At 39.0% G+C, this 21,574-nt stretch overlaps 1 protein-coding gene across 1 annotated transcript; it reads right to left on the bottom strand.

The window, feature by feature from the left end:
* Positions 1-507: 507 nt before the first annotated feature.
* Positions 508-19,685, bottom strand: LOC145438520 (sorting nexin-30-like). Its single transcript, XM_080315854.1, has 11 exons — positions 19,477-19,685; positions 17,862-18,038; positions 17,302-17,412; positions 15,192-15,252; positions 13,961-14,058; positions 12,723-12,930; positions 12,319-12,491; positions 11,522-11,638; positions 5,459-5,563; positions 3,827-3,979; positions 508-1,138 (listed from the first exon to the last, which is right to left on the bottom strand). Exons 1-11 carry the CDS (start codon positions 19,645-19,647, stop codon positions 1,040-1,042), a joined length of 1,473 nt encoding a protein of 490 aa, XP_080171980.1. The 5' UTR covers positions 19,648-19,685; the 3' UTR covers positions 508-1,039.
* Between the last annotated feature and the right edge of the window lie 1,889 nt (positions 19,686-21,574).

Genomic DNA, 21,574 nt, shown 5'->3' with positions numbered 1-21,574 from the left:
TATAATTCCGTTTACTTCCAACTTGTTAATGAAAATGTCAGCATATGGTGCAATCACTGATATATTGTCCCGTTAGCCAATAGGAATATAGTTTCATCAGTGCAAAAAACCTCAGCCGCCAAGAAGTAACCCCACCAATGCGGACCAATCACACGGAAACCAAGTTACCCTACAACAGTTTGGGCTGGGCGCAATGATTCGAGTATTAATTTTATTGATTCGAATCGAGTAGTGAAAAATGACTTTTTTCTAGTGATGAAAATATACGCTCCACCGTGGAAGCCTAGAAACCTTGATTGGCCGTATCGCAGCATACTAACCATATAGCACAAAGCTACGAACGTTACTGGAAATGACACATTTCCGAAGTCATGATCATATTGATCATCCTACAACATTGTCACTCAGTGAAAGAGATATATTGCAACCGTGGAATCCACCTTCTTCCGCGTACCGGCGCATCTCGCCATCTTCCCGTAACGGAAACCACAACAACACAAGCACAGACCCATCTGAGATATTATTATATTTGCAATAAATGAATGTCGTGATTGCACATAACGCTATCATGAACCAGCCAACAGTATCGGCGAACGTATATCAGGTTCAAGATCAAGCTAACATCCCCCCATACAGACAAACCGAGGAGCGTGGATCAGTCTGTCGTTCCTTGCAACAAGGTTCCACGGAGATTGGATTGGACTTTTACCGAGTGCTGTGTGAAACTGTGAATGTGTGTACTGTACACCAATCTTGGCTCGTTTTGCATGACACAGCATTCTCAGATAACCAGAAATTAGAATGATAATGAGAGCATACAAACATTTCACGAATTAGATTACTGACATTTCAGTCTAGTCTATAATTAGAATCATCTAGCTGTCCAAGTCTGCCACAAAGGAACGATTACTTTCCAAACAAAACAGACTAGAACAAAATCATGCAATCGTGGATCCATATAGAAACGGACTAATTTATTTTATAGATACGATATGAATTGGACACAAACCAAAATTTCCTATGAACTTTGAGGCGTAAATTATTCGGCCCCGGTCCGAGCGTCCGAAACCTCTCCCAGGTCCCCGAAATCCACTTTTCCTTGCATCAACGGAATGAGAGACTCCCAAGCAGAAAGACACTGGACAAATACAATATTATGATTCGGGTTTTATCAGCCAGAGGCGATCAAAGTAGCTAGCGTCGGTACTCGAGCAGAAGTAGAAGCAACGATTACCAATTAACAAAAAAGTAAATATTCTAGGCCAACCTTATTGCAATTCACGGCCTCGTGTCGAATACTTATGTAGCCTAAAGGCGCATCCCATAGCCGTAATGAACTAACTGGACCAAATATTAACTGCCTATGTTAAATACCCATGTTAACAGCCCATGTCCATTTAACTAATCTCCTTTTCATCCCTGCCTACCTGACATGGGGTAATCGCCATCAGTAATCGCAATCGATTACGACAATTACAGCATTTTCAAGTAATCATAATCGCAAACCATTACATTCGAAGAAATTACGAAGTAATTGTAATCGACTACTTCAGATATATGATCGATTTCTTTGTAAAAGAACGATTACTTTTTATTTGTACAAGTACTATGACATAAATTGACCATTCGTGAACAAGGAACAGACATTACACCAGGTTTATTGATACTTTGATAGCCTAGCACCAAAGTCTGATTTTCAAACGTCACTGCCTGTTATTACGCCAGAAGTAGCTTTGTTCGTCATTATGTAAAAAGTGTCCGTTGTAAATATATATTCGATGTACCTACACGTACATTGAAGTGTGATTGTAAGAACGCCTGCCATGCTGTATATCAGGTTATCTATACTACTACTACCTCTCAGCAGGATAATAATCACCACTCTGCCTAGTTTAAAATAATTTCTTAGGTATTTATGTCTGGCTATGTTTAGTTAAACGCAGCATGACCGTTGTTGCATGGCGGGCAGTAGGCTTATGTACTCGCTTACGTACACCGGACAAAGATTTGAAACTTTGTTCTCGTCAAATGAAAGAAACATTACGGTTTCCACAATGAAGCATTAAAATACAAAAGCTGCAGATGTATATCACAACCGAGCCGCTGTTTGCCGTTTCTCGTAACAGCAGCTTGCAGCATCTGTATCAAGTGGAAGGCAGAATTTTACATTCACTTTATCTTTATCTCATACGACTCTACCTGACATGGGCGCCATTCGTTATTTCGCAATTCTTCACTTAAAATTTGAACCATGTTACCGTGGGTTGTAGCTGGAATCAGGACCAAAACAGCAATTCGTTCCCCCACTCCAAACGTTGGTCTTGGGCCCAATGTTCCCTCTAATTTTTGACGAGTCTGCGCACACTCACCAACTCACTGCGCAGACCCTTGGACAACGGTGCGTAACGACTAAAAAACGGTCATCGCTTTGAATTTTTTGTGCGCAACTTGGATTTTCTGTGCGTAGAGACCGTCTCAGAACTGCGCATTTGCGCACGTGCGCAGCTTAGAGGGAACATTGCTTGGGCCCCATAGGTTGGTCAATTTTCAGGTTGATGACTGAATTTCATCATAATATTGGTAATTGCATTATTGTACTATTCATTTTTAACCCTCTCACAACCCCCGATGGTCAGATTTACCGGTAGAGCTGGGGGCACGTAATTCATAATTATAACATGTGACGTGACATGTTGTTATCATTGCCTTACTGTATGTAGTTAATTCGTGACCTCCCGTCTGTTATATAACTGTAGTTTAGGGTTGGCATACGTCCGAAATTTCATTGTTTAAACTAGTCCGGGAGGACATGCTTAAATATGCCTAAATGTCCGGAATTTTGATGACTTGAAGAAAGCTGAAAATTTTTTCATAAATGAACAAACAATATCTTATTTGAGGGAAGATTCATGCTTAATATTAATTTTTGTGTGGGTACCCTTGTCACCTCAAAAAAACTGCAATTAAAAATATATTAAAATAACCATCATTTACTGAGTAAATATGACTAATTGTAATAGCAAGTCAAGAGAACCTATATTCCTAGTGTCAGTAAGGCCGTTTGTTTGCTTTAGTCAAAGATAGTGGTTCTCAAGCTCAGGGTCGTTTGCCCTTTTCTGGGGATCGGGAAGATCTTGAACGAAATCAGCTTCTAACATAGGCCGTGAGTAAGTCTGGGCAAAGGTGCTGACCAATTTTTTAGTAATCAGCTAACCAAATTTTGTGGTGGGCCATGTAACATTTTCAAATTGGAAATCAGAGTCGCGACGATAAAAGTTCGGAAACCACCACTTGCTCAAATTCGAGATGGCCCAATAGTCTAGTTTTCTAGATAATTCACGAAAAATATCCACTCCTTTATACAATAGATATGCAAAGCATTGCCACTGTGACGTCATAGGGGTTCATATCTCGTTTTAAAACCCGCCAGGGGACGCTAAACGGTGTTCGGAATTCAGGCCACGAAAACATGGCAACCCTGTTCCAGTCACCCAAATGTTGCAGACTAAAACTTAAATCATGTCATGTCTTCATTCCTCTGTGGGTGCCCCCGGTGGCATTTGTATTTTGGGGCTCAGATTGGAAGGACAGGACTATTCGTCACGGCTATTGAAACTGGACACATACCCAAAGTTTCGGCTTAGGTCTTTCTTACGGAACAAACCCGATATTTTCGGCTGACACTCTCCACTAGTATTCGTCAGCAACTAGTAACTACTACATATTCGTGTTTGTTTCAATATGAATATATAATTCAGTAGTATATTGAACTTCTGTACCTCCAAGAAGCTCTTCAAATACAATATTACTATTGAAATGCTTCCACCTGTGTCTGATATTTGATGTGGCTGTCGGCGAGCTGAGCGAATATCAATTTCATGTCTTGTTTCTTGTTATATTTCCATCGGTCCATGTCCGATCGTAGATCTGCGTTGGCTCGCTCCAAAGCGTCACTTTCTTCCTCAAACCGCGTCGCGAGCTGTGAAAAGAGAAAGCGCACGTGAGGGTTGTTCAAAAACAGATTTTTTACAAAATTCTACTGGATAGGCGATTAAATAATTACGTTGCAAAACGCAGCACATCAAATTTGGCTAATTCCAACCCGTAGAACCGTAGCTATGAGAGGACATGATTTTAGATTTATTGAAAGTTTTTTCAACTTTTAATGGCTACTTGATAAAATTATTATGTTGGCTAAAAGAAACGACACATATCAAATTTGGCTCGATTCGAACCTGTGGCAGCGTAGTTATAACATTAGAAAATCTTGGATTTATGATATAAAAAGGTTTTCGCAAATTTTACTGGCTACTTGATAAAATTCTTACGTTGCTAACGAAAAGGTGCACATCAAATTTGGTGCGATTCTAACGCGTAGAAGCGTAGCTATAACAGAAAATTTTAGATTTATCAAAAAAATACTATAAATTTTTTTTTTAATTTTACTGGCTACTTATTAAAAAACAATGCATATCAAATTTAGCTCGATTCCAACCTGTAGAACAGTGGTTCGCAACCAGGGGTTCCGCGAAGCATTTTCAGGGGTTCCGCGAAGTCTCAAAATAGTTTATAACCAATTTTATTTTTGAAATTTGGAAAATCACGAGGCAGTTTTGCTTCATTACTACCGGTAGTAAAACTCCAGAGCAAACATCAACAGAATGACCATCTGTGGTGAAATATCCTGCTGTGTAGTATTGTCAACGGCCTACTGATACCAACATTTTTTTGTTTAGAGATGTTTTGTTGGCGATTGTGGGGAAAAAAGTTTGATGAGTAAGGTCAATCACGGTTCCGTTCGGTTTATCAACAATTTTTATCAGATCAATCCATAATAACTCCGAGATAAGCTGCTAGATAGAAATGACTAGGCTTGACGTTAAACGTTCATTAAAACAATTCGTTTGTCAATTTTTGTGCCATATTTGTTGCGACCATACTCGAATGTGTCGTCGGAAACGTTACGCGTTGTCATTACATTGGCCACCATCTATATTTCTGGAAATGGATTTTCAGCACTCCTTGATATCTCAAAGGAGAGGATTTTCCAGACATGACCACATATTCCAAGAAATGCAGTTGTAGAATTCGCTTTGACATAATAGAAGTCAAAGCAATTTCTATGTGAGTAGTATCATCTTATCTTCAAGAAAAGCCATTTTGTTGCTGTTTATCACTAAGCCTATAGTTATCATTTGCACAAGACTTATGACGATTGCAGGGTAATTGAGCTAAATCTGAACTAAAACTTCGTGCGGGGGCCCATAACGGTCCGAAAGAGGCTCGTGAAGAAAAAAAGGTCGAGGACCACTGCTGTAGAAGCATCGGTATAGTAGAAAATTTAGGATTTATTAAAAAAACTAGTACAGTAAAATTTTAATGGTTACGTGATAAAATTGTGCTACTTTGAACAGTGAAAGTAAACTGAAGTAAATGCATCTCTTCTAGGCAATCAGACCTCTTCAATCTGCTGGTTCAGTTTCGTCTCTTTCTGTTGCTTCACGTCTTCGGCTTTCTGCCCCAGCATGGCGCCGAACGAGTACGATTGGTCAGTGCTCGGGAGCTGTAAGTAGACGTCAAAGTAGTTATCGTTTGCATTGATTACAAGTCGAAGTAACATTGTAATCTCTATTCGTGTGCAAGTAGGCAAGTATGCATGCATAGGTGCCGAGTTTGGTCGACACGATGAAGCTTGTCCTATCCATGTATTATAGGCATTCACGCATGTAGGGTTGTTGAGAATTGACCTACTTTCAAAAAGTCTAGGTTTTCAGTCCGTTTCCCATGCCTTACACCAAGGGTCGGCAACCTACGGCCCGCGGGCCGGATCCGGCCCGCCAAGCTACATCGTCCGGCCCGCGACATAATAATTAGTTATCTCGAGAATACGGCCCGCCGTTTCATAATGAGTTTTAATATGCAGTGCAGCACCGCTGGAAAGAATGCGGTATTGCTACGATTTAAGTAGCCTACATCGTATTAGTCTATTGTTACGCCATAAAACGAAGGCGGTTGAAGTAGGAAATCGAGATTGTCTGTAGATTAAACTAGATCAGTGCTTATCAATCGGGTGTATCTCACAACCGAAGGTGTATCATATACTTTTTAACGGGTTTACCATTCTGGTGGGGTGTGACAATAAAGGTGTTCTTCCTCTGCTTCAAAAACGCTTGGAACATCTCAGACGCAATGACAAAATCTCAAACTTACACTGTTTAATTATAGATAACTAGCCTCCGCGCGTTAGTTATCTATACTTTAATTCACCAGAAGGCATTGTGGGCCAACACAACAAACCTGAATAGTGTTTTGGCCACAATGATGAAAACTGTTAATATGATTTGGTCTCACAAACTGAATCATCAACAGTTACGCCAGATATTACTAGAAGCAGAGAATCAATATGGCGATGTCCTGTATATCTGTCAGGTTCGCGCATTAAGTCGAGCAGCTATGCTTGCACGAGTGTATTAACTGAGAAATGAACTAGCATCTTTCCTCGAAAATACAAATATCGCCGACTCATAATCTCATAATCGAAAATGGGTATCTAATCGTGCTTTCCTGGTACATTTACCGTCACATCTGAACAAATTGAATTTGCAACTTCGGAGGGAAGACAACTGAATACATGAGATGTTGAGACGCTTTCGAAACAAATCTGCGACTCTGGGAATGTCAACAGTACAAAGAAAATTATGCTCACTTTCCTACTGGAGGAGAGAAAACCTAGTACCAACACTACATTTGTAAACTGTGACACAAAATTTAGTTACTGAATATTCACCCTCTTTTCCGACATTCCTTCTCTACAAAAAAATTCTGACTATTCAGTACTCCGTTTAATGTGGACGCCAATACCATTGCATGGGAATTTCAAACGGGCCTTTTTGAAATGCGATGTCATTGAATAGAATGACAAATTTCATACAAAGAGCATATCGCTGCATGACTTTGACAAAGAGTAAGTTCTTGAAATTGGTCTTTATCCCAGCTTGACCAAAAATGCCAAATAAATTGCATCCATTTTTGGTAGCACGTACGCATGTGAACAATAGTCTTGCACAATTAAATTCATGAAGAGCAAGCCAAGATCACGTATTTCAGACGCCCATTCAGAATGGTCTGGTTCTGGCATCATCTGACTTGTTTCATCAACTGTCACATTTATTCTGCGTTGTTGAAGTGTAAATACATGTGTTTTGTGATGTGTATGATTGAGATTGCAGCAATGTAGGATAATATCCCGAAGTGAGCGGAAAATATAGCATTAAGAAAAAATCCGGCCCGCCAAAAAGTTGTGCACTGGCAATGTGGCCCGTGTCTAGCAAAAGGTTGCCGGCCCCTGCCTTACACCTTAAAAACAAATTCTGGCAACTTTTTTTTGTAATTCATCCGTGTGCACATTGCCGTTTTCTCATGCACCTAAAAATTTCTTCGGAATTAGGGGATTCCCCGTTGTCAGTGACTCAACAGGAATGGCGTGTGTTCTCATTGACGTGACACGTATGTTCTAGCGTTGAAGAAAACACTGAGCACGGCTGTGAAACGGGGATCATTGATTAGTCAGTGCCTTGCTGCTTTGTTGTTGATGGACTGTGTTTACGATTGAGGTGCAGGACTTATCAGGCGGCGTTTTGACTCATGCTATTAGCGAGTTTAGCGCGTGGTTAGGGAGCATAGTATTATAGCAGTATACAACTATTTGATATAATAGACCTGATACTCTTTTCCTTTCTACTGGGATAGAAACAAAGCTTGCAAATGTCTATTCCAGTGACTGGGGAAAACCGCCAGTCGGTTGCTCTAAATTTTTTGTTATTTACCAAGATATCAATATACTGGTTTGAGTTTTTCCAATTTATCAATATACTGGTTTGAGTTTTTCCAATTTAGGTATAACTATCTTCGATAATCTATAACTGGATCTGATCTGGCTACTCCTGTGCAAGTTATGCAGTATGTGTTCGACCTAAAAGAACTGAAATGTTTTCCACTATTCTTTGTTGCTTGACTGAGTTTATGTATATCTGTTTTTCTAGGATTAGATGTAGTGCGAAATGTCTGAAAAAAAAAAGAAAATCGTCATCTAGTGCAGCAGTACCGAAGAAAACTAGATGAACACGATCGCAGACACAGCATTTCTTAGTTGGGCAATCTGAGGAAGCCATTACGGGATCAAAGTTGCCCACTCTGAGGCAAGTTATGCAATATGTGCTACACCTGAGAGAGTATTCATATTTAAAAAATGAACCAGTCAAGTCACACATCCAGATCGCAGTAGATGAAGTGATCGGTTTTTGGTTACTTGCTGGCATAAAGACTATCACAAAAGTCAATGCCAGATGCCACTAAAAGATTGGAAACAGTGTGGAAACAATGGCTGTCACTAAAGAAAACTGCAGGCCGGCAATATGTATCAAAAAACAAAGCGACTTTGAAGCCAAACTGAGTAAGCTATGGGATATAGGAGCTCCTGACGCGATAGCGACAATTGAAGCAAGTAGACTTCTTTCTGACAATAAAAAACGTGAAGTCATAGCATTTTATCAGGATCAAATGGGTTCGAGATTAGCGTGGCAAAGATAAAGTGTTGAAAGCGAAAATCATGCAACAAAAGAGACGGACCATGAGTGCAAGAGAGTCTGCACCAGTATCAAGTAGCGAAGGTGAATTTACAGAGAGCTCATCTATATCTTCACAGGTAGCTGACACTTCTCACAGCACTGATTTTGAACTTGCACAGTCGACATCTGGTCATTCCGCTAAATTTGTGACTCTAAAAGCTCCTGTAAACCTATTCAGCGACGAAGACCTATGCCAGGTTTTTGATCGCTTGAAAGTCAGTGATAATGCCGCTACCATGATAACTGCAGCACTGATTAAAGCTTGCGATGGCAACCCTAATGACTTCCATCTTTCAAGATCTGGAACCTATCGACGACGCATTGCAAATCGTTTGAAAATTTCCAAATCTATCTTTGAAAAAATATCCACCAGAGCACATTGCATTGCACTGGGATGGAAAGCTCACTAAGAGTCGTCTAGGATATCAATTTGATGCCTTGGCAGTGCTCGCATCGTCTGCGTATTCCGGCGCATTTAAGAAAGGGAAACTTCTTGGGATTCAAACTCTGGAAAGTGCTACAGGAAAAGCACAGGCTGATGCATCATTTGAACTGCTGGAACTTTGGAATTTAACAAAATCTGTTAGAGCTCTTGTGTTTGACACAACATCCTCAAACACTGGTAAAAACAAAGGTGCGGTTCCGTTACTTGAAGAATTGATTAACAGGAAAGTTTTCTACAATGCCTGTCGCCATCATATTTATGAACTGGTCATTCGAGAGGTTTGGAAGTGTTTGTTTGGATCGACAACCACAGGCCCTGAAAACACGGATTTTAATACCTTCAAGAAGAAGTGGAACCATATTGATAAATCAAGAAGCTATAAAACGCTGAAGTTTATTGAAGGCAGCTGGTTGGCGATGAAAGCTGATGAAGCAAAGCAAGAAATGATTCCACTGATGAAACCGTATGATGGAAAGCATAAAGAAGTCTTGATAAGAGATGACTACAGAGAATGTGCAACAGGCACCTTGGCGATTTTGGATGACAAATATGTTGATCATCGTTTTCGCAAGCCTGGTGCTACTCATAGCGCTAGATGGATGAGTCAAGTCCTGTACTGTCAAAAAATGTTCATGTGGAGTGAGCAAATGGACTATTCTGAAGAGTTCATTGAAAAGTTGGAACGAATCAATACATTCATTGCTTTGTTTTATGTTCCAGCTTGGTTGAAAACTGGTATTGCATGTGACGCACCTTGGAATGATCTCAAATTCCTTCATGACATGAAAAACTTTTCATTATGCGATCGCACTGTTGCTGATGTGGCATGCAAGAAATTGCGAAAACATCAATGGTATCTAACTGAGGAAATGGTGGTATTTACCATTACCATATTCTCGGCTAATCCAAAGATTCCTGACAAACTGAAGGAAGCGATGGCTGCTAAACTGCTGAAAATGCCAATCCCTGAACAATTTCGCAGAGGTATGCCTCTCAGTCTGATCTCTGTCTCTGAGTCAATGAGTATGGTCGATTTGATTGGGCCAGAATCTTGGTTTCTATTTGATGCTATACATGTGGAACATGATTGGTTGAGTCTTCCAGTTTCGGAATGGCATACTGATCCGGATTTCGTGACTGCTCAAGAATTTGTGAATACTGTTGAAGTAGTTAATGATGCAGCAGAGCGTATGGTAAAATTGAATACCGACTATGCTGCGTTCATAACGGATGACAAAAAACAGCGAGCGAGCCTCCTACAAGCTGTGAAAGATCACCGGAACAGATATGCAGATTTCTCGAAAGCAACCATTTCATCCACCTGATTTATGTAATATTTTGCCAAGTTGATCTCTTTCATTGCCTTATTTTTTCGTTTCGTGTGATGTTTATTATGTGGCTGTGAGTGGATGTTACATTTACAGTTGTATTCTTGCACATGGGGATCCAGGAAATTGATGTATTTTAGGTAGTTTTGAGCAGTTCTAAGGCAGTGTGGGACATGGAAATGATATCCTGAATTAGGAATGCTTTACATAGTGGGGTTTTGTAGCACTCCAAACCGCAACAGCAGCATAAATACCTGTTATATGTCACTTCAACTAAGCTAGGTAAAATCGTGACACTCAGATTTTAGGGGAATCCCCTATTTTCAGCTGCTATTCTTCAGCTCAATGTGCACACGGATGCAGGGGACGAGTTACAAAAAAAAGTAGCCAGAATATGTTTTTAAGGTATAAGGCATGGGAATCAGACTGAAAACCTGGACTTTTTGAAAGTCGGTCAATTCTGAACAACCTTAACGCACGTACTTAACGGTAACAAATTGACGCTAACTTGTAAATTTGAAACAATTTCACACCCCTTCCTTTTTTCATCTGGCCACCCAAAGTAAAAATAAAAGTCGGCGCCTATGCTTGCATGAATGTAAAAATGTATTCTAAGCAGACTTTACAAACTACTGGATTTTCAAATTGTGCGACTAGAACTAGAACTAAAACTACTCCCGTTTCAAAATTAGCAATTAAAACTACAACTATTTGAGAAAGCAGTAGTTATTTGACCGTCAGTTAACTAGATTAGTAGTTTCTACATGTACACGTCTGGTTGCCGGCTTACTTTTGCCTGAGAGCTGCAAGCAGTTGAAGAAGTCATCGTAGGTTCAAGTAAAAGTAGAAGTAATGTAGTAATGAAGTACGGTAAGTATGAAAAAAGTAAGTATTCTAATTCTAGCTTTGCCTGAGAGCTGTACATGGCAAATGTAGTGATCGTTGGTGTCATGTACAGGTAATGCCGTTATTTTCTACCAGGTGACAGTAGAAATTTCTAAAAAGTATTCTAGGCCCAGTTTTGCCTAAAAGTGTAAGCTACTCTAAAATCATAACCAAGCAAGTAGTATTGACAAGACGAATGGAGGCAGAATGCGAAAAACATCGTGTGTCAATCCTACGTTGTCTTTCTCTCCTTTTTTCTTCTCCAATTCGTCCCCGCATCTCTCTTTCTGGTTTTGGATGGCGTCGCGACGCTTGAAGACTTGCTCGATGCCGTCGCTATAGAGCACGTACTCCTAAAGTTATCACAAGATTTTAAATTATGTGACAATTATTTTTGAATTTAAATTTAATTCAAATTAATACATAACAACTATATATTAAATTACTAAATTAAACCAAATCAAACCAACTTCAACTATTAAATAATTATAAAACACGTAGAACTGTAAATCAAAAAAAGTAAAAATACATCTATAAATAACTGTCATAAATAACAATAAATAACCTATAATAAATTGAAATAATAATGAACCACGTAGAATTTTTCGTCTAAAAATAGTAAAAATAAAAATAATAAATAACACTTATTAATTAAAGTATGAAATGATACAAAAAACACATACAATTTATTGTAAAAGAAAGTAAAAAACAGGTATATAAATAGGCGTCATAAATTAAATATTGAAATATTAGAAACAAAAGAATTTTTCATCACGAAAAAATCAAAATAATAAATAAAAACCAATAACAAATTCAAGTATGAAACATGGAAAAGCACGTAGAATTTTTCGCCGAAGTAAAAAATACCTACATAATTGTCATAAATCAAATTATGAAATATAAAAAACGTAGAATTTTTCATGGAATAAAAAAATTAACAAATAATTAACAACTATGAATCAATTACCTAATCAATCAAATCAAATTGAATTTTTAATTGATAACCCGTGCAGAATTTTCCGTCATAACCCACCTTCAAAGGAGGCAGAAAATAGGTTTCGTGACTTTCCGCGTTTTTCTCGGCTGCTTCTCGACACGACACGATGCATTTCGACAGCGACGTCATCATCGGTCCAAGGACTTGGTTCTCGTTCGAGGCCCACTCCGAGTACGTAGGCTCGTACTCTCGCAAATCCTCGACCAAGCCTTCAAAAGATGACGGATTTGGATGGGATATGAATTTATGAGCATGTTTATTGTGTGTTATATTCATATCATTTCATCATTCTGACTACAGGTATAAACCGTATTTTTTTATTATACTCGTGTTTCTTAATATTATCAACAGCTTGAAAAATAGTGGGGAAATTGATTTTTCAAAAGATTCAAAGGGGGCCGTGGTGTAAAAGGTTTGGGAGCCCCTGCACTGAAACCAACCTTTCTCCTCTCCCAGCAATCGTTCCGCCACCCGATCAGTGACCGCAATCTGCTCCCGGAAAACCGCGACATGATTCGACAAATCCGCAAATTCCGGGTCCCTGGCCTTGGCCCGAATCGCGGACCCCACGGACGCCGCAGATTTCACGCTCGTTCCCATACGCGACATGATTCCGGCTTTGCTTTGCTTCTTGTGGCTGGCAAAATCCTGAATTGGGTGTACGTTGAATTTAATTGTAATCGAATTTGGAAAAACCGTGTAGCTATAATTCTTATTGTAATCTAATTTGAAAAATCTTTGTATTGTAGCCATTATTCTAATTCTAATCTATACAGTAGGGCTCTTCAAAAATGACTTTTTTTCTCAAATTGTACTGGCTACTTGATAAAATTGTTAGGTTACTTAATTTAAGCCTACACACCAAATTCGGTTCAATTCCGGCCAGTAACCGCTTTGCTACAGGAGAAGAAAGTTTCTATTCATTATATAAAAATAAATAATAAAAAATTTGAAAATTTTCTGTTCACCCAACCCCAGTGGAAGCGGAGTTATTGCCGTCGAAAAATTTGACCGATTGTTTATTTATTATTGTTGTGCTCACCGTAAATACTATTTTATTCAAATCCAAATTTTTCGACGGCAATAACTCTAGGCTTGCCATACGTCCTCTTTTAAGAGGATTTGTCCTCTTTTTTGACTTTTTTGAAAGGTGGGAAAAATTCACCGGTTTTTGAGAATTCTACTCCGGTTTTGCAAGTTGCAAATTTCTGAAAAGTGTCCTCTTTTTAGATTTTCAAAATATGGTAAGCCTAAATAACTCCGCTTCCACTGGTTGGAATTGAACCAAATTTGGTGAACATCGTTTCTATAGACAACCTAACACTTTCATGGGGTGAACAGAAAATTTTCAAATTTTTTAATATTCATTTTTATATAATAAATAGAAACTTTCTTCTCCTGTAGCAAAGCGGTTACTGGCTGGAATTGAACCAAATTTTGTGTGTAGGCTTAAATTAGGTAACCTAACAATTTTATCAAGTAGCCAGTACAATTTGAGAAAAAAAGTCATTTTTGAAGAGCCCTAATACACGACTCTCCTGTAACGTGCCCAGTAAAAGCGGAAATTCGACTAGAATTAAAATGAGACCATAGAAACGTTTCACAAATCAGATAAGAAACACAACTGCTTTTTGCTTTAATTATTCTGATTAGACAACCAGAAAGATCCGGTACAAACCTCGTGAGTTAGAAACGTCTTGAGATGTTCGCTGAAAGATATCACCGGGTGTTCTGAGAGCCTTTTCGCGAAGGAGTCAAGCGCACGGCATCTAGTTCCTGCAGAGACGGACAATAGCAGGGTTGTAACCAAGTCTAGTTAGTTTCAATTCACCACCGAGTCAAATTGTTTGTTACTGTTCAGAAGGGTTGTTCGAAAATAACTTTTCCCAACCAGTAGAAGCCGACGCATAGCCAATAGAAATTTTGAATTTATGATGAAAATTATTAAATTTTGTTTTTAAATTTTTACTGTCGACCCGTGAAATTGTAGAGTTGGGTACAAAAACGATACAAAACAAATTTGACTCAATTCCAACTGATAGAAGCGAAGTTATTTGAGTTTTTCGTTCAGAATACAGGGATTATCTACCACCAATGCTATTTTTGCGAATCCAAAATTTTCAACTGCAATCACTTATCCTTTACCGGTTGGAAGCGAGCAAAAATTGTTAGGCGTCGTTATTTTAGGAAACTTGACAATTCCATGGGGTTGACGGTAAAATTTGAAAAAATAATTTTTTCTTTTTTATAATAAATTCAAAACATTCAATTGGCTCTGCGTCAGCTATCACTGAATGGAATTGAGCCAAATTTTGTGTGCAGCTTTTTTTAGGGAACCTAACAATTTAATCAGTGAATCTCCGGAATCTGGAAAAAAAGTTATTTTTGAACACCTCTACTGTTCAGTGCAAGCCATTTACAACTCTGCTCGGCTGAAACGAGTCACTTGTACACATGATATACTCATTTGTCTCACTCTTAACCATAGATGGCCAGTAATAAAGTTGGTCTACTTCTACTTTTCAAAGCACTCGGGTAGGATTAGCCTACTTTCACTACTTCCTCGAGTGGTTATCATTTAGAAAACTTCGACTTTACAGGTAATGATTTTTAGCCAAAACTAGGCTTAGAATACATACTTTTTTACTTACTTGAAAACGAATACTTGTACTTGAATGTGAATTTATGTCGTCACTTCTACTTCTACTGGAGTAGCAACGACAACTTTGAATACCTCCCCTCGAAACAGGCTCATTCAAACAGATAAAAGACACTTCCTGACCCGATTTGTCTTGCACTCGACTCAATACAAAAAGTAACAGATAATGCCTCGAGCCAAGTCGAGACTCGGAGAAATTTCGAGTAATCACGACCCTGGACACGAGCGACAACTTTTCCAAGACACTCACCGACAAACTCTTGGCTGAACCGGTCCACCATTCCCTTGACGATAAACTTGGAGGGAAGAGGCTGCAAAAAATATCGCTGTATCGTCAACTGGCGCCAGACTTGTACAAACAACTGGACTTTCAAAATGACAAACCAAAACTAGAGTTAATCACTTTTCAAATCTAGCAACTAGGATTAGACCTACTGGTTATTCTAATTGTGCAACTACAACTAGAACTACTAGCATTTTTTCAAAACTCCCCACTGGAGCTAGAACTATTCAATACTAGCAACTAGCACAACTAGCCGCTAGAACAGGGGTGGGCAAACTTTTGAGCTCGCGGGCCGCATTCAACATCTGAATCCATTCGCGGGCCGCACTATATAAAATTGGGATTATAAACCAGAATGCAATATTGGTTTTTGATTATAGTGAGCACATGGAGATAATATATATGCTCATTTAAAACAAACCAAACAATGCTTTGATGATATCTTACACGCCGACACGCATCAGAAACAGTGGCGAGATTTCATAGGCTAATCGACCTCAATGACCAATTTGTCAAAACTATAGAGATGAAAGTCGATTGTGCCGATTCTTAGAACAGGATTGAAATTTAAATATGTGAGCAGCAATCTGTTCATAAATTTACTAACTCCACGTTTGGTTCAGTTTCAGAACACACAATGGTGACAATAAAATAACCATGTTAGACTCAAACACGCTTCTATACTATTTGTAGATAAAATATAAATACCCTAATTCCACGCATAGAACGAATCTACCTAATACACGCGCGAATCGATTTTTATAAGCACATCACTAAAATAGTTAAAACTGGAGTGGCCAATCTGAAATCACACTCGTGATCCGAATTGTTGAAAAGCAGTTGAAACCTTTGAACATAAAAAATAATATAGGAAGTATTTACCTTAGAACAGTGGTTCTCAAACTTTTTAAGACACGCCCCCCTTGTGAATTGTGATGGTGAAAGATTTCGTGCATGCTTATCGTCATATCACAAAACGCAACCAGGATGCTAGCAAACCTAACGGATAGTTTGATGGCATGGAAGGTTACGACTGTGGATGAGAGATTTTCAGATATGAAATTCAGACTAAATACAGAGTAATAATTAGGTATCGGGTGTGATTCGCGCGGAGGGGAAATTTTTTTTCAGTTGAGCTCAGCTTCGCGCCCCCAGTTTGAGAACCACTGCCTTAGAATTATCATGGTGAAATATACTAGGAAAAAGTTTAATTAGTCCTTGCATTAATTCGATATTTAGTACGCATTTTATCAATATGTTTAGTAAGTTTCTTAGATGGTGTTGCGGGCCGCATGCGGCCCGCGGGCCGTAGTTTGCCCACCCCTGCGCTAGAACTAATCAATTTTCAAAACTAACAACTGGAATTAGAACTACCCACTTTTCCAGACTGTCGAATAAAACTAGAACTACTCACTTTTCAAAACTAGCAAGAAAAATTGGAACTAGAATTACTCACTTTTCAATGCTTGCAAATAGAACTAGAACTACTCACTTTTAAAAATTAGCAACTAGAATTAGAACTACTCACTGTTCCAGACTATCGAATGAATATAGAACTAGAACTAGAACTACACACTTTTCAAAACTAGCAACTAGAATTAGAACTACTCACTTTTCCAGACTATCAAATGAATATAGAACTAGAACTACTCACTTTTCAAACCTAGCAGCTAGAATTAGAACTACTCACTTTTCAAAACTAGCAACTAGAATTAGAACTACTCACTTTTCCAGACTATCGAATGAATATAGAACTAGAACTAGAACTACTCACTTTTCAAACCTAGCAACTAGAATTAGAACTACTCACTTTTCAAAACTAGCAACTAGAATTATAACTACTCAATTTTCCAGGGAATCGAATAAAACTAGAACTACTCACTTTTCAAAACTAGCAAGAAGAATTGGAACTAGTCATTTTTCAAAATCAGCAACCATAATTAGAGCTATAGTTACTTTTTAAAATGCGCAACTAGAACTAGAAGTAGAGCTAGAACTACTCAAACAACCAGTAGCTTGTTGACAATATTGGTAGTTTGTTGCCCGACTGGCACACACTGACTCTATCGCTACTCACTGGAATGAAATGGTTCGGGAAATCCTCTTCCAATTTCGCCCGAAGAAAGACAAAATCTTGGTACCGCCGCTGTACTTTGTGTTCCGGCTCGTCAAAGGAGCTTCGCGTTGTCTGAGTAACGAGATAATCGTGATTACAGGTAATACCGTGTTGATATCACATTTTGAAAGAAATATTGGTATAGGTTATTAAATGTAAAAGAAATATCTGCAATTTTCGTGACATCACAGAATAGTAGTGAGAAGTCAAAGAACTACCGCTATAAATTGAGACTTCTAGACTGCAAATACCGATCTATTTCATACATATCTTGCAGATGTCCAGATGCAGCTTTTCTAGAACATTTACTGTCCAAGCTTAGCAATGGCTGTAAAGCTGTCAAGTATATGTACTTTTGGTGAAGGATATTGTTATCTTTTACATCGGCCAAAAAATCCTATATCAATCGAACTTTAGTGACTATGAAACACAATTTTTGATAGTTACGATGAATTTACAAGTCCAACCTAAATTCTCTTTCGTTCAAATTGAATGGCAACTGGACAAACGGTAACACATACCTTGGTTGTTACTTGATAACTGACGTACGTCTCCATGGAAAGAATTATCTTCTCTGGATTTTCGACAGATATAAACAAATCCTGCTCGTCTACGATCATTTTTTGACTCTTTTTCTTTTTAAGAAGTGTCAGCGAGCCGTCTTTTACGAGATCTATCACATCGTTCAGGTCAACATCCTTGATGAAAATATAACATTTTTAAAAAACTAAAACAGATCAATTGAATAGTATATTCATATTGAAATGAACTCGAATATTTTCGGCTGACACTCGTCAGGGGTAATCGTCAGCAACTAGTAGAGAATTCAAAAGAACAGCGTATATCAACAATCGTAACACAAAATATGACGTCACCAGCACCAAATGTCGAGTACGAGAGCGTTCAATGTAGTATTTTTAGATGATACACGAACTCTTTTTGTTGACACAGCCTTGGCTAGTGCATTTTGATAAAAGTCGACTCCAAGGCACACAAATGAAAGTGTGAGCGACCCTTTCCGAGTATGCGAAATCTGTCGTCTCGATAATTTTTCGCACAGGCGGGATTATCCACCAAGTGTTTGCCAATTGCAGAATTTAATACAGATCAAAATAATGCAGGGACAAAACCAAGGTAATTCCCAGGGCTGTAATGACTATGGTCATGACTTGACTCGAGACGCGATATTTTGGCGACTCGATTATTTGTATTGACTCGACTTGTATTCAACCAAGTCATAGTCATATTATGACTCGAGACTAGGACAGCAAAAACAGACATTTCATTGTAACTTCCAAGAATACTCAAGTCCCCACACGATTGGTATTTCATCCATCAGTCCTGCTACTTGGAAAATAGGGCCAGAAACTGTCGAGACTGAGGAAAATCACGATATCATGAATGCGAGTCATTCTATATCACTCGAGCAGAGTGGAAAAAGTGGGTGAAACCGGATTTAACTGAAAACTGACTCAAACTCGAGTAAAAATACTATGACTCGACCCTCTACTAGCTGACTTGGACTCGGACTTGACTCGGGGGTGAATTGAAAATGACTCAACTTGACTGTGAGAAGCATTCATTGGTGATCATGATCACGGTCAACATTGTTCGATGTCTACTATCAAAGAAGTGCCAAGAAACTTTCTTGCAAGTTTGCCCTAGTGGAATCTCGGTGCGTTTTGCCTGATTTATCATGCGAGCAGCGATGATTCTTCAAGTTGAAGTAAGTCCATAAAAAATAATAAAATATTATAACGTAGTGTGAGCAAAGGACACCGGTTCCATACAGGCTAGTGTGCCACAATCCAAAATTTTGGGAACCACTGCTTTAAGGTGATGGTGATCTTAATGACATAGTCAGTAAGCAACTACATACAGTTGAAAAGTATTGCATGTAATCAAGGCAAAGACTACAGTAAAGCATGCAGTACCTACCGTAAGTTCAATTTTGACTTCCTAACATTAATTATTTTTTTTTTCATTTTTAAAATGTTCACGTTGAAGTTATGAAAGACGAAATGCACATTAAAGTAAGGAGCAGCCCTATAGCTAGTGGACACAACTCAAATTTATTAACATCGCATTTAATCGAAAGCTACATTGTCGCCTATTCAGGCTAGCAGCTAGTCATACCTCTTTATCTTTTGATGCCGGATTCGATTCCCCTTCTTCGTCAAATATGTCCGCTTCTACGTGATCCGCTTCGGTATTCTTGTCCTCATTTGATTTCGAGCTGACAATATCATCTTCGTCATCCGAGCCTGCCTCTTCAGCTTTCGTGAGAGGATCTTGGAAATCAGCCATTGCACGGAACTGCAGATATTATTGAGTGTGATTGCCAATAACTTTGCAAGCCATAAGAAATCTATAGTGTCATGTTCGGCAAACGCGTTGAGATCATCCCACCACAATACGATCGGCCGCTACCATGTTTGCATGTTTGCAGTTTGCACCATAGCCTTTATAAGAGGCTATGGTTTGTACATTGTTGATTGTACTGTAGTGTGTCGGACCGGACCCTATACTTCCCTGACTCCCAGTCCCTACTGTTATGATGTGACGTCATGAGAAATTCCGATGTTTTTCCCTCTAATAGCCGATATTTATTTCAAAGTGTGATTTCGAATTCGACTATTATAGGCTAACCGATACTTGGCCGCTCTAATCACAACTCTCCTGCTATCCAGACAACTTGAAACTTCGTTGATGAGCCAAAACACTGAGTACAGCGGCGCTATCTTGTCTTCCTCAGGGCAAAATCGGAAAAAATGGAAGTACTCACAAGGAATGGAAAGAGCTAGAAAGGACCGCGGCTTAAGAAAGATCAACATCGAAAAGAACTGTGACGTCGCGCACTCTGTTTTTTGTTATATTTCCATCGATCCGTGTCCTCCTATCTGTTCATCGCATCGTGTCTTAACGCGTTGTACATTGTGTGACGAACACCGAATATTCAATTGTAGTTGCGCATTTTGAAAATTCAGAAGTTCTGGTTGCCAGTTTTGTTGACTAGGGATGGACGGTCAGTGTCAGTCAGTGTTGGTCACGACAAGTGAGTCGGAGCCCCCTAGATCAGTCGTGTGACGTCACAGGCCCGGTACAGAACGTTTAGGCGTAGGTTCGAACACAGCGACAGACTTGTTGTGACAGAACGAAAAACCATTGAAAACTCGGGGTCGTGATTCGTACTTTTGGGTATAGGCATCTCTCGCGCTGTGTTGATTAGGTATCAGGAATTGTAAACAGTCACGTGATTGATTCTTAGTTAATGTGTATATTACAAATATTAAATATGACCGATTCGAGTTAATCCCAACGTTTACGGTGAGTACGACAATGATATAACGTTATTCTTATGGCGGTGGTGGCACGCGGCTATTGTGTCTTATGGGTGCGGCCGGGAATCGCCCTTTCGGTATAGACTGCGGGCGGAATGTCGTACTTTCAACAAAATGGTGTGAAAATAGTTTGCAAAATCTAGGAATTACTCGCATGGTAATGTTTGAGTAATTAGTTTTTACAATTGCGTCGCAACAACAAAAGTTACGCTGCCCTTGAATTTCCTAAGGTTTATTTGAATTATTCCAGGTCAAAAAAATTAACAATTACTATTCACGATTTTCATTCGCACTCATCCGGGATTTTCATTCGCACCGTTCGCACCATGCTCGTCATTCGCACTGCATTTTTTTTTCATTCGCACAAATGCGAACCGTCACACAGGTTGAGAAGCACTGATATAGGCTATCACTTCATTGGAAGATAGGGTTGGAATTAGCAATATGACGGCACGAGGTTCACGTTCTTGTTCACACAGAACCTTTCAAAAAGGCTCGCGTTTACACGAACCTGAACCTTTCAGAGGTTCACACCATCCCTACTTCCTATGAATCTGGTTTCTATATGCATCACGTCGTTAAATTCTTTTGAATGAATTCTGTCAATAATATTGGTTGTTCGCTTGTTCCATATATTACTATAGATAGATAGTTAACATGAATTAGCGGTAGACCTGGTGGAGAATGATGATGAAAATACAGAGAGCGTAATTGTACATCGTTAAGTCCGATAAGATCGTTTATCAGTCTTATGCCGGTGCGCATCACGGAGCTTTATAAACACCCCACATCCAGTGGTTCCCAACCTTTTATGGTCGGAACTCCATCTCCAATTTGAAAATTTTCAATGGCGCGGATCAAAATTTGACGAGCTGATTGCTAAAAGAAGTCAG

Source organism: Botryllus schlosseri, chromosome 5 (genome assembly GCF_051294905.1).
Source record: "Botryllus schlosseri isolate E-star chromosome 5, Bs_hap1, whole genome shotgun sequence".
In the NCBI taxonomy this organism is placed as follows: Eukaryota; Metazoa; Chordata; class Ascidiacea; order Stolidobranchia; family Styelidae; genus Botryllus; species Botryllus schlosseri.
Note: the sequence above shows the minus strand (reverse complement) of the source record. Positions and strands in the feature narration are given on the sequence as shown.